The sequence below is a fragment of the Bombus vancouverensis genome, chromosome 5 (genome assembly GCF_051014615.1).
Source record: "Bombus vancouverensis nearcticus chromosome 5, iyBomVanc1_principal, whole genome shotgun sequence".
NCBI classification, from domain to species: Eukaryota; Metazoa; Arthropoda; class Insecta; order Hymenoptera; family Apidae; genus Bombus; species Bombus vancouverensis.
In genome coordinates this window covers 1,977,564-1,991,826 of record NC_134915.1, presented here as the reverse complement: position 1 = coordinate 1,991,826, position 14,263 = coordinate 1,977,564, and the positions used below count along the sequence as shown (strand labels likewise).

Here is a 14,263-nt window from a genome sequence, read left to right as displayed (position 1 = left end):
AAGGTTGAAAATAGCGACTTCGTAAAAGTGTTATTAATAATTTTTATTACAATGACTATGAACCAACACTTTGAGTAACTCTGCAAGCAACGTTAAGCAACGAAAATTTCTGTTTTAATTACGATTCCAATATTGGTTTTCATATTGCTCTTAGAGTATTTCTTTGCAAAACACCTTTGTTTATTTCCAACGTCAGTTCCCGAATGAATTCTCCTGTCGATTTTACGATAATTGAAATTTTACATTTCGCGTGCTCTTTATCACTTACTTTCTTGGTACAATCATTTAACGACAACGAATTATCTAAATTTTACACTCGAAAGTCATTGTACGCGCCAAAGAATTGAACGAATACTTGAAAATCGTGCTGAGGATTTTATAGAGAAATCTAGTCTGCCTGTTATAGAAAGATTCAATATATGTTTGTTGATTCATGGAATTTATTTGTTTTGCAACAAGCAACGTTATCTTTGAAACGTTAGCAAAACCACTTTTCCACGTGCCGTAAAATATGGGGCAACTAAGGAAGGTTTGATCGGCGGTAAATTTCAAGTGAGAAACGAAAGCGTTTCGCCATTGCGTGGTATTGGTGAATATTTCAATGTATCGCTTTCACCGTAAAATCACCCGTTCAGGCGTACGTATCGACCGAGATTTTCACAACGGTCACGCGGCGCACTTTCACGTAGCACTTCGTCTACTTTTCTCTGCTCTCTTTAATATGCGTCATTTCTCTTTCACAAAAACGCCACGTATCGCTGTTTCGAGCGCGTATATACGCTTCAGCCCAGGCCGATAATGTCAGGCATGATTAGTTTCTTACACGGAATACCCGTTAGGAAAGTGTGCCAAGACGTCCGTGAGTTTCTCGGCTCGCGTGGCTTATAAAATTATGATAAATTTCATAGCAGGAAGTACATTTACGACGAACCGAGAAAGCTTTCCTTACAAGTTCGCGCGTCAACTACGCTCATAGAAAATGTATCGCGTTTCATTAGTCTTAAGGCCACGCGTCCGTTTATTTCAGTCGAATTCCCTGCACATTTTGACAGACATAAAGCGTTCCATAGCAAAATTCGGGAAAATCTACGACGCGATAAATTCCAGTGACAAAATTCCCGCTGTGTTCGTCTTGGTAAACGTTGAATAAGAAGTACAGAGGTTTTGTTGTTTAAAAAATAATCAGCTTCGCTCTGATATCTCGTCCACTTACAGAAAAATTATTTATATCGTATAATAAAGTTGTATAAATAATCCTTGTATTTATACGAACACGTTTTTCATAGTTTCGATCCTTCGTGAGACATTAGATGTAACACCCTGTATACTGTCATACGTAAAGATGAATTACGATGACGGTCAGGCACATATATACATACGCATCTGAAAGACATTGACGATCATCGAAGGCGTGGCAGACGATTGCATTGTGTGTTAATCCGCAGCACGTGCAAACACGCGTGATAACAGGAGCAAACGTTTCTGCCGCGTTGCAAACACCAGATTTCCATCTAAAAATTGTCGGACTTGGTGCAAATCGTACGTTATGTGACGTTGAATTTCATCCATGCTGATTATATCGATCGGGGCTAATGAATAAGACATAAATTTGTTGGCATATACGATGTCGTTTATCGAACGATATGCAAAGTGAATTCGCCGGAGAGCAACAAAGTTTACTTGGGTCCCAAAGGAAATTAGAAGATGATAGTTAGTTTCGTATTGATTTCTTATGAATTACAAATTTCTCGGATACACCGGTGGGAGTCGCGTCGATTGAAGTTGACCGAAGAATCCAACAAGTAACTATTATCTTCCAACTTTCTCTCGTTCCCCATTCTTCGATTTAATTATCATAATTTATTATTCATTAGATCTGCTGACAAGTCGTAAACTTATTTGCATTTCCACCACTGATTCTTATCTCGATACCCACTACTCTTATCTAATTATTATTAGCTAATTATTGAATTCGAATTGCAATTTCTCAATTGCCAGAGTGAAATATTTACTAGGAAAGCGAAACTATTTTTTTATAACGAAAAATATAAAACGAAAATAGAAATAAACAACGGAATCGGTAAAATATTAAATGCATTCGGTACTTCTCGTAAGTATGTGAAAGCTTTGGTAGATTTATCGTAACAATATGTGAATCTTATCTGATGTGTAGAAATTAATGGCAGAATTATTAACGAAGAACTGTACTTACAACGTTTTTTTATGGAATTACTAATATACAAATCTAAATTACCTGTATAAAAAGAGCAATAAAATGTAATGTTACCATTTGTCATATGCGCTATTAGATACACTTTTTAATTAAGTATTACTGCTTACAGTAACATCGAAAGTTCTTCCATCGATTCGCTTTAAAGAGACTTATATCCGAGAAATTGAAAAATCTAAAGGTAGAATACAAATAAGACATAATTGCAAATACAGTTTCGTTATTGCATATCGACTTTTGAAGATCGCTTTAATCAGGTCACGACATATGAAACATCCATGGCAGAATTAATAACCAGGAACAGTACTTAGAGCGGATTTTCTTATGGAAATACTAAACTACGAATATAAATTAGCTACATAAAAACAGCAATAAAATCTGATCTTGCTACTTATCGTGCAAGCTACTACATACGTTTACCAGTAAGCTATCATTACGTAAATTAACATCGGTAGTTTCTCCATTAATTAGAATGATTCCTCTTGATCCGACTTAGAATTCAGAAACGAAAGAATCCTAGGCCAAAGTACTTGCCGAATAAAAGGCAATTACGAATACTAGTTTCGTTATCGCGTACTGGCTGTTAAAAATCACTGTAATCGGGTCGCGATACATCAGACGTAGCCACGACGATCGTAAAAATCAGTGCAGTCTCACTTATCGATAATTCTCTAATTAAAACGTAACTCATGAAAAAGAAGCAAGTGTCGGGTAGTTTTGAGCTGCGGTGTGTATCAATCTAAGTATACTTTACTAGGTAAGAGCCTCTCGAAAATGTAGCCGAGAAAACGCGTGGTGGCGGCCGTTGCTTGGTAACGTGTTAATTTCGTCGCCGTGTCTCTTGTTCGCTGACGTGGAATCTGGTGATCGCGCTTTCTGCCGTTGGTGAACAAGTACACGGGGTTCGCACACACGATAACGCGAACGCCAGCATGAACGAAAGGAGGGACCGAACGTGTCGCGTTACTTCGCTCCAGATGAGACGTTCCAGAGAAGAGTAGGTGGGTTGTATGCGAGGGTTCAACTGAGCAAGGTAGCGTGCCGCAGGCGATTGATGACTTGTGACCCACTTTTAAAGGCTTGGTGGCCTAGATGCGAGGGTGCCGTAACCTGATCTAAGATATCAGGCTTCCCTCCTCTTCTTCTCTTTCTACCGACCGACCCTTCCCCCCGTTTTCTATTCCTTTACTCTTTCTAGTCTCGTCGCCGTGCCATCTACTTCACGGATGACGGTCTTCCAGACTTACGCCAGTTAAGACATAACTCGTGTCCTCGCAGGATTTTCCTTCCCTCCTTTTCACATCTTGCTTCGACGTTATATATATCTTGTACGCTCCGCCTTTCTCCGCTTTAGCTTCCAATGGACCCTGACAAATCGTTTCAAATTAAAACTTCGCCTTCTTTTTTGTTGCTTCGCTCGATCGCGATCTGCGTATGGCTATGCCCGTAGCTTGTACTTTTGAACTTCCCTGAATTCCAATTCCAATTTACTAAATTTTCGTGTTAATTTTGTGTGAAGAAATACTCCCTGAGGTTTAAAGAATGTTATATGTCAGATGCAACAACGTTTTGATATTTTTGATTTATTAAAACCCCAAAGCAATCCTTACAAAGAGTTACAAGTGTGGCCTCACATTAGCGTTTGCATTTTCTACACCGTTTCTACGCCGTAGAACTATTTCCTAAGATACACGAGATTTTGGAAGTTACGTCTTTTAAGAAAACGTTGTAAGAGACCTGCTTATATACCGTTACAATACATCCGAGAGAGCGCTGCAACATCTAATCCATAAAATAAAAATCCCACGTTCCACGGTACTGTTTACGTCCTCTAAAATTCTTTATCGGATCAGCTCAGTCTAATGCGCTGTTTGGTAACTGCGTGGTTCACTGCACTCTGAAACGCGCAATCTTTTACGACTGCCGAATAAGATAGCGATATAAATTTTGCTGAAAGTAGAAGAAAAAGTGACGGCAACACGCTGATACAAAAGAGGCTGCTGAGCTTCTACTTTCCCCGTGATCTTCGTTAAGTTACCTCAACGAGACACAATACATACCGCTGTGGCGTTCTCGGATTATCTGCCATAAAGAAGCGCGTATCAGCCACGAGCATCGGCCGTCTGAAATTCGTCTTCACCGGTCGATGTCGTCGGAAAGTTTCTACCGGCTAACGTCAACCACCACGCAACTTACCTTCTTTGCCCAGCTTTCTCCGATACCTTGCTAAATTGTGACAGGCTCGTCCACCGGAAGGAACAATGTTATGTGTATATAAGCGGTATAGGAGCATGGTAAAGTTTCGTTGAACGGTGTGGAGAGGTACATCGTAAAGAAAAGGGGGATGGGAAGAGTGGTGGGGGCACGTCTGTCGGCGGTGAGCGTGGTTCTGGTGGTGGGGAACAACGACGGTGGAGGGGGCAGTGGGTAGCATGGTGGGGCATCTCCACGTCGCAGAGCGATGCGAAAGACGGCGTAAGCGCGTTCGGTGGAGCGAGCTTCAGTGTCGTTGCAGCCGCGGTCCCGTATGGTTGTCAGACCGAGCGCTGTATTTCGATCCACTTAACTGTCGCCGTTGCCGTATTTAATCGGTCGTTTCCGTTGTCTGGAACGTGATCGTTCCACGCTACGTGTCTGACGAAACGACGCTGTTTACGCTTGTTCAGCTTGGATCGATCGTTAACAGTGTTACAGTTCTGTTTGTGGTATCGACTCGAAAGAGGCTCAGGATGACAATGGGCTAAACCGGTGATACCGTTGAAGCATCGGAAACGTTGTACCTGAATTTGGGTCAATGGAGTAACGTGTTGGTGTAACGTACTTGTCAACGATTGGAATACCGTGAGGTGCGGCATTTTCTGATAATCGGGAGAATATAACGGTGTCGTTGCTATATAAGTGGTATCGGTTGCGGGTTTTGTAAGATGAGCCCGGCCTCCCAGGGCGGCGTGGAGGTGGAGCGTTACATCGGTAGTTGTTTGATATCGTCGAGCATCAGACCAGGATCGCACAAGCCAATCGTCGGTAGGAAACAGGAAGCTGTGATTCGCGGGAAAACGCGAGGCTGTTACGGAACTGTGAACTTCCCGAGCGGAACGGAACAATGTCAGGTGCAGTACGGACCTGGCGGTTGGACGGGCGCTCCGTTGATATCCATGACGTGCAGCCCTCGCAGATGCACGCAGAGATCGTCACCGTCGCTCGGTCAGCAGCAACAGCAACAATCACCGCCGCCACAGCAGCAACAGCAGGCTTGCGATCAGCAAGTATCGGTTCACCTACACAAGAATCCACTTTCTAGATTGGCCATTCACACGCAGGGAGCGCCGCTAATCCTGGCCAATCGGTTTCACAATCGCGGCAAGATACATAACAGCGGGAACGCTAATGGCATTGCTAATGCGGTGTGCAGCAATACGGGCGCAGTGAATAGTTACGTTCACAATAACGTAGCTACCGTGACATCGAACTGTACGATGAACAACTCGGTGAGGTGTCCACCGTCGCGGCCCCAGAGGCCGATAGACCTCGGCAAGAAACAGCAAACGAACGCGAAATCGTCGGACTGCGCGACGACCAAGGAAACGACGAACACGGGAAACAACATAGCGAATATCGATTCATTGAGTATCGCGAGCGACGAGAGTTCAGGGTCGAACAATTCCGAGAACAGCTTACCACGAATCATCAAGCCGCGAAAGCGCAGGAAGAAGGACAGAAAACCGCCGAACAACACGGTGGCCTCCGTTGAAGCGAAACACGACGAGCAACAGCAACAGTCAAATTCGAGCGTGGCCAACGAACAACCGAGCGCGGGTTCTTTAAAATCGTACGTGCCGGCTTGTTACGAGCAACGTTACGAAGCCGCGCCTCACCTTAGAAACCATAGAAGGCCACCCATAGCGAGGGAAAGGACAACGGGCAGCATGTCGGTGCAAGAGATAGCCGACGCGAGGCAAAGGTATCCGCACCGGCACGTGGAGGTGAAAGTGTTGGACGACAACAGAAACATCGTTGTGCCGGCGCAAATGCGCACCATTCCGCCAAAGGGTTACAGACATAACGGCCATCACCATTACCATAATCACGCCGTCAACGGCAACAACGTTCTGCGCTATCTGCACGAATACAACGAGCCGACGGCGACGACAGGCTGCGAGGACGGCATCAACGACGAATTAGGGCCGTGCCAGTGCCGGTACTGCGATCCCGCGGCTCTCATATGGGACGTGGAACAGAACTGTTACTCGCCCTTCTTGACCCCGTCACCGTCGACCGACTTCTGTCCCGGCCACTTCTCGCAGATGCCGCTATTCTTGTCCCGGCCGAGCCTCAATTGTCCGGAGCAGAGTATCGAGAGGCTTTTCAACGGCGATAACGTTCCTCGAGCCCATCAAGAGAAAGACGGCACCGGTAGCACCGGTGTCGTACTGAGGCGCAGCTGGAGCGATCCGACCAGTTATTTCAGCGAGGAGATCAGCACGCCTAGCAAAGACTTCGGCGTGATCGGTGACAGGGGACAGGCGGAGAGCGGGAAACGTCGAACGCTGTGGCGCGGCGACTCTATCGGTATTCCTGTGAGTAACGTTGGACCATCCGGTATGGACGTGAACGGTACCGTACAGTCGCCGAAAGAGCTGGAGGTCTCGACGGAGATCATCACGTCGCCGAACGGCCACAGAGATTTGGAGATAAAGTTTTACTCGCTGTCGCCGAACGCGCCGATATCGGAACAGAAGAAATGTATCTTCGCGGAGGAGGTGGACGAGGACGAGGAAGATTTCAGCGATATTTGGAGCTACCACGAGTCAAAGCTGCAACAGGATTTCCGCACGTTGCTGCAAGCGGAGGAATGAACACGGGATCCGAGATTCTCTTTCGATGTGTCTGCTGGTCCGACTCGTTACGGTGCAAAGAGAGAACATTTTCGCGTCTGTCCGTGTTTGCGAACGTTCCTTCTTCTTCGATTCGCGTGCGTGCGTACACGCGAGGCTAAAAGAAGAAGCAGAGTAGCAGGGAGCGTGAACACGTCGACTGTGCGAGCGAGAGAGAAGGAGAGAAAGGAAGACGCGTGAGTGCGAGCGAAAGAGAGGTGGCCCTGTAGATTCAATTAGTTCGTCGATAGGGAACAAAGCCGAACGGACTTGCGTAGACGCGTGCGCGACCGCGTGAGACGAAAACTGCTCGAGTTTCGAACGGTAGCTATCCGTTTCTGCGAAAAACCTTCGCTCCTTTCGTCCGAAGTAACGCGCGTCGCTGTAATTATATCCTACTTCCATCTCTTCCCTTCCTCGGTTTTGTTCCCGCGATGACGCCCTCGTTGCCAGCAGTCCTGGGTGAAACGACGAACAAGTGTAACTGACGGTAACGAGCAAAGCTACGTGTCGAACGATTCTTCTTCCTAACGGTGTACGTTGTATACACGTAGTATACGTGATGTGCGTGCACTCGTGAAGCACGCACGAGAGTAGGTCTAAAGGATCGTACCTTGATGTCGGGAATACACGCGGTCTGCTTATCGATGACAACATGCTACTAATAAACGGTGGTTGGCTCGTGTCGTCAAGCGAATCGACTCAACGATAAGGCAGGTGTGTCGACTACCAGCCTAAAGCTGATCGCACGAGAGAAAGATTCCCTGTAATCGCCTCTTTTTCTCTCTCTCTCTCTCTCTCTTTCTCCTCGTTCTTCCTTTCTTTCAACTTCTTTCGCTTTCTTTCCACCGTCTCCTCTTTCGCGTCGTACGATCTCAACCGTTGTCAACGTTTGCAACGAGATAACGCTTCTCCTCGCTGCCAACCACCGTCACCGGAACAACTAGAGTTGTGACTGTTTAAATCGTAACGTAGTAATTAAACGGAACGATGAATCGGCCGCTGGTCGCCAAGAAAGTTCGAGTTCCCCGTTTTTCCTCTTTTAATCACGCGATGCCCGACAGTTTTCTCCGATCCTCGTTACCTCTTGAACAATTGCTTTCTCATTGTCGAATATCGTTTCCTGTGTCGTCGTTGCGAAACTCGCTTTGAACCTTCGTTCCATAAATTGTTTGGTCTTTCGAATACGTTCGATATCGTGTTGCGTACTTTGGCTACTTGAAAAGTAGAGTCACGTTTACGCGTGAACGTTATAACATCGATCCGTGTTACTATCGAGATACTTCGATCATTCCTGAAACGTTTCTTGCGGTTAGTAGCGCAGTGGCTGGCAAATATCCCGCGAATCCTTTGTTCCTGCAACTAAGTTCATGATAAACAGAAATTCGCGGCCGGAAGGATGGCTAACAGTTTGAGGTTGTTTCGTGCTACTTGCGCGATTCGTGTTCGCGTAGTCGTAAATGCGTAAAGCATTCCTCGTGGTCACATTGTTGCAACGTTAGTTAAATTTTAGTTGTATCTATCGTCGAGAAATGCTAAAATTGTCTGTCCTTTGCGATTGACACGCGAGATTCGAAAATCTCGTGAATTTCACTACGTGTTCCACTTCGGTGTATCGATTTCATTTTGCCTCGTAATCTTTCAAAGTTACCAAGTTTGTCCGACGTTTGGTCGACGCTTACGCGTTTGCCTTTTGATCTGTAGCTTGCACTCTGTACAAAACAAACAGATTGGAAGGCAGACCTTGATTCTATTTTGGAAAGTGCTAGGAAGTAAGTTGGTTAACATTGGAACTTGGTTAGATGTTCGCTGGTCTCTGGTTCAGCCAAGACCTTTAGTATCTTTAGCGTACAATGTTTGTTAACGTGAAAATTTATCGAACAGAGTTACTCGTCCTCGTGTCGCAGTTACTTTTCACGCGACTCCACGTTATTACAGGGCCACGTGATCGAATAGACGCAAAACGAAACGTGGTCTCCAATTATCATCGGCCGTGACCTTAAAATGTTTTATCGTAGAAAAAAGGGCATCGCGTGAATTTTCGTAAGGCGTAAGACGAGGCACGGTGAAGCCAATCGATCGATCACGGTTTGCGAGCTGCGCGTCGATTGTATCGATCACGAGCTTCGCGTGATTTTGTGAAACGGCGTCGCGATAACGCTTCTCATCCCGTGCTCGCCGATCTTGTTTCTCGACCCAGCACGAGTCCGCGAACTTTCATCGTTTCGTACGCGAAATCAGACAGAAAAAAAACACCCGTCGCATATTTAACAAACATACACACATGTATACACACATATACACACACACACACGTATCCATTACCCACCATCCTCTTTCGTTTAGACTGTAAGCCTAGATGTTAAGGCGATTCACTTAGATTATCACCGTTGTCTATATGTGTATAGGAGAAGTCGCGTATTAAACGGTCCGCCTTTTATTTACCATTAGACTGTTAGGGGATATTAGAGACGATGCGGCAATTTCGAAGGCAACGAAAGAGCGTGCCGCGAAAATCACCGACGACTAATTAGGCTTAGCGCGTGCGTGCTTCGCGTCCGGGCTTCAACCAACGAGACGCGCAATCCAAACGCGAAGAATTATATTAGCAATATTTCTCTCTTGCTCTGGTCCTCATCGTGCATAGCAAGTTTTATTGCTAAGTAGCAACAGATAAATATTGATGTTGACTCTTGTTAAAGCAGCAACAACCGCGTATCACATACCAAGCCAAGAGATAATCGTTGCTGCTTTAATAACATCGTCGTTCGTTGATATTTTTCTTCGAGTGTAACGCCGTTTGCACGGTATCACGTTCGCTGCTGTGTAACCAAACGCGTGTCTTACCCTGCCTGTATAGTGTTCACCAATAAATTCGCCACCACGTTCTTCCTTTATTTTTCAATGTATCACGCATTCTTTTCTTTTCTACCGAGCAGTGCATCGTTCGTTGGCAGCGTCCGTGGAGAAACGATCGGATGCCACTTGCAATCCGCCTTTCCGGAATAAAGGTTTTTCGCTCGAGAACGCATCACCGTCGCCGCCAATCCGGATACATGTTGCGGAACGAGTTCGTAGTACGATACAGCTTCGACGATGATACCGTTCGCCCCTCCGCCCCCGAAGTTTGTCCATTTATTGTTTTCACAAACGATGAACGGAGGAAAATTTAATTTATTTGCGACGAATCGTCGAGTCTCTTTTTGCTTATGGAACAGAGCCGTGGTATACAAACCTGGTGTCTCGTATACTATATGAAACGTTCGAAGGCTGCAGCTGGAGAAACGAAAATTGATAAAAACGATTCGAACGTATCGAGATGAAAAAAGTTGCCTGTTTCGTTTTGTTAAACGATGCCGCTGTTCAGACCGGGAGAGATAAGAACTTATATTTGACGTTCAGCTTTTTTTTTTTTGTAAAGATTCTATCGCGGACGAATCGCAATTGACGATCGGCGAAACGTACATTCGACCTTACTTTTATCGATCGTGACGGAGTTTCGACGAACGCTTTTTTTCCCGTTTTATTTTGCTTTTTGTGTTTGCTGATTGTGATCATTTGCCAATCGTGCTTTACGCTATTTGATCTCTGGAAGAAGAAAGAGAGAGCGAGAGAGATTCGAAGAACGTCGAAAAAATTTTCACACGGATCGCGCGTTGTTTTTTTTTTTTTTCGTTAGAATTATCGACATTTTTGTTTCATGGATTGTTGACTCGAGTGGATTCGCTCCTTTTTTTCTTTCTCTTCTTTCGAAATTCGATCCTTTCCGCTCTCTCCTTCTGGATGTATTTATTTTGAACATCGCCGTTTGACGATACAAGGTATTGTGATAACGAAACGATGATACACTCGATTCTGCTTCGTCGTCCAGACTGATCAACGCCGGTCAACCAATGTCGCTATAGTGCTGTACCGCACTAACTCAAATTACATTGTTTGAGAAGTTCAATAAAAGATGTCTTTGATTTAATTTTGCATATCTCAGAATTTTATTAGCACCCACCTTCGAATCAGACTTTTATTGTCATTTATTAAAAAAAAAGAAACATGTGAAATCAGAGATGCCAAAATTCATTTCACCAGATAATTCGCAATTTTCTCTTAACGTTTCCATATTCGTTTCCATATTCGCACGCGAACGTGCAATTGTCAATTCGAATGTTTATCGAAACGTACATTTATTTTCTTGTTTACACGTTCGATAATAACAACGTACATAGTTTCATCGACAGTAAACCATCAATTCTAAACGTTAGCGACACGCGTGCACACGTACGAATGTTATCTGCTAAAAAAAGACACGGTTGAACACAGAAGAATGGTAGACTTTTTCGCGTATTCGCTTTTCCCACGTTTGCAGATGACGAAACGATAGACATTTCCGGAATTCTCGTTGCTTTTACCATTCGATGAGCCCGAGCCTTTGGTCTTCATTGATCGTAATTGCGCCGCTTCTCTTTGATTCCGAGTAAAATCGGATTTATGGATTTCCCGGTAGAACACGGTTCTCGTTAGATACTGTCGACCTCTTTCTCATCTCAATCGAGTAATGGCGTTGATTGCGTGGGTTGATAAACTGTTATAATTCGCCCACATTCTAATATATCTACTTCATCTTCGAACTTTTAACCGTGTTTTATGCTGTTTATACATTCCTTGTCTCGTTTTCGAGTATCCTCGGCAAACTCACGCACGTCGCTGCTCTTCGTCTCAGTCGTCTGTTTGAAAACGTTGCTCGTTAGGTGTACGTGTACCACGGAGAAATTGAAACGCTCTTTTCTTCCGTCTTATCGTGACCGAGTATCGCGAAAGTTCTTATCGCGAAAGCTATTATCGTGTCGGGTCATTCAATTTTTACACGACCTCTCGCGTGTCGCATTAGCTGACATATATTAAAGCAAGTGTCAGAAATACTTGACTCATGCACATTATTTTAATAAACGTTGATTTTGCTGTCTTAACTGAAACGAAACGAGGCGAAGTGACTAAAATCAACGATGACTAATACCGATAAGAGTAATATGCTTGTACTGACTCAGCCCGTAAATATTTCCAATTTTTTTTCCACATTGTCCACGTTATCTTCGAGTGGTTTCGCGCGAATCGTCATTTTTTCCAATCGTCGTGTTCTCCGTTGACAAATCAGCTCCGCTCTTCTCATCATCGCATTTCCATTCCGTTTGATTACTCCTTTGAAAGTCGCTGTATTTCACGTGAATTCTACTTGTAGGCAGGAATATCCCTTTGAAATATAGGTCAAAGCTAATCACGTCGGAGAAATTCAAATCGTGCAGGGAACGCATTCAGGGACGGCCTTTGACTAAGAATTAACGTTTCTAATGAGTTCATTATCTGATCAACGTATTGTTTGATGATCCACGCCGTAGGCTCGCAGTTAGCTAATTATTCCGTTTGACGACTACGATGTGCCCAATAGAGGGAACGACGAAGCGGATAGTGTATTATATACACGATAAACGTACGTGTAATCTCTGGTAAATGAAGTCAACGTTTCGTAAGAGGAAAACAAAGAGAACTCGAGTTATAATTACAATTTTTCACTTTCAATAATAACTCCATTTCACGTCCATCTTTACGTGCTACGTTTAACGAGAGCAAAACGATACTTAGGTTAAATGTAAAATAACGTCCATTGAAAAATTTCGCTTAATAATCTCGATTTTCTACTCCTGAAATTGCTAGATTCAAACCTCTAGCTTGTCGCATTAATTTCATTAAAAAATATCATTTTCCTTTTGTATTAGAGAAAAAGCTGTTTGCCGTGGTTTCGGTAATCGGCAAACCGTAAAACCCTGCGCGTGATACGAGAAACGATATGTTTTAGTGCGCGACATTGAAACGTATTCGTCGTACACGTTGTAGTCGAAGTGTGCTTGCGGAAGTATGAATTTCACGTTGTTATTACCAGAAGCTGTGAATACATGTCGGTGTGTAGTTGGATCGTCGCTATAGAAGAAGAAGACGAAAAGAGAAGAAGAATCGTTTAGAAGCATCCGATCTCATTGGCCACTCGGACACCAGACAAATGTAACATTGTTTCGTAAAGGTTTAGACAGTGACTGTGTACTTGTGTGTTAATATACGTATATTTATTCGATAGCGTGTTTTCCTTGGCACTGAATACTTGCACCAACCATCGAATCGCACTAATTCGACTTGGCTTTGGTATCGTATGATATTCACCGAATGCGTATTTCACGTATCGTCGTAATTAGCTTTGACAATTTTCTTACAGCGAAAAGTAACGCTTGAACGTGTGTAAGTTAAAACATAAAATTTGAAATACGAGTTTAACACGTTGACCGGCACGCGTGTTTTCACTGAAATCTCCGTCAGGCCAAGCGTTCTCTGCTAGCTACCCCCATCGATATTTTAGTAATGCGAGTAAATAATTTTTTTAATAAACCATTTTTGTGTTACATTTATAACAATTCAATAGTTTTATTATTTTCTTTAGAATATCTTTTCAAATACCTACGACGATCTTTCGCAAGTAGTCAAATAAGCGTCACCCGAATACGGGTGACGCGGTCCTACCGGAAACTCAACAGTCAACGTGTTAAAACGTGTCAGAAAATTACGAAAAATACGAAAGATCATCTGCGAACTATGCTGTCTTATTTTCGAGCAAATATCTCTTTGTCGTTAAAGGAATATCTCGAATTTGCTGGAAATATAACAAATCGTTATCGTTAAGCGCCAATGTTCGCGTCAATTGTATTCCAGATTTCCTCAAAACGTAAACATTCTCTCTGCAAGTTGAAAGTATAGCGAGATTCGAGCATAGAAAATTACAGGATCGCAGCAGCAAGCAAAGTTAGTTCTCTGTCGATTCGAGTACGACATTGAGAAATTTTCGTTGTTTGAAAGTCAGTGTACGCATCTGAGATGGAAGTAGAGACGTATGCGTTGGCGTGTTTGTCATACATGACAGACTCGTTGCTTGTGAAAATGTAAATATCTCGCGCAAGAGAAACATCACGAAAGGATGCCAGAGCTTCTTTCGCCGAGACACTTGGTCGTTGAGCAAAAGTTGCGCTACCAGTGGAACCGGAAACGCGTGCGTTTAACGTACTAAAGCGATTAATCTTCGCGTTTGTTGAAGCGGAGAAAGGCGATTAAACTGGCAGATAATTCG

The 14,263-nt window shown here is 43.9% G+C and overlaps 2 protein-coding genes across 2 annotated transcripts in view; both read left to right on the top strand.

Moving 5' to 3' along the window:
* LOC143302674 (CCR4-NOT transcription complex subunit 6) overlaps positions 1-14,263 on the top strand; it is a 460,837-nt gene that overhangs the window by 94,114 nt on the left and 352,460 nt on the right. The gene's annotated exons all lie outside the window — the stretch shown is intronic.
* LOC117156433 (uncharacterized) lies at positions 4,698-11,074 on the top strand. Its single transcript, XM_033333438.2, has one exon. It carries the CDS (start codon positions 5,155-5,157, stop codon positions 7,084-7,086), a length of 1,932 nt encoding a protein of 643 aa, XP_033189329.2. The 5' UTR covers positions 4,698-5,154; the 3' UTR covers positions 7,087-11,074.

Bases quoted from the DNA above. Each gene is read 5' to 3' on its own strand.
- LOC117156433 (XM_033333438.2), top strand. From the start codon at position 5,155: ATGAGCCCGGCCTCCCAGGGCGGCGTGGAGGTGGAGCGTTACATCGGT.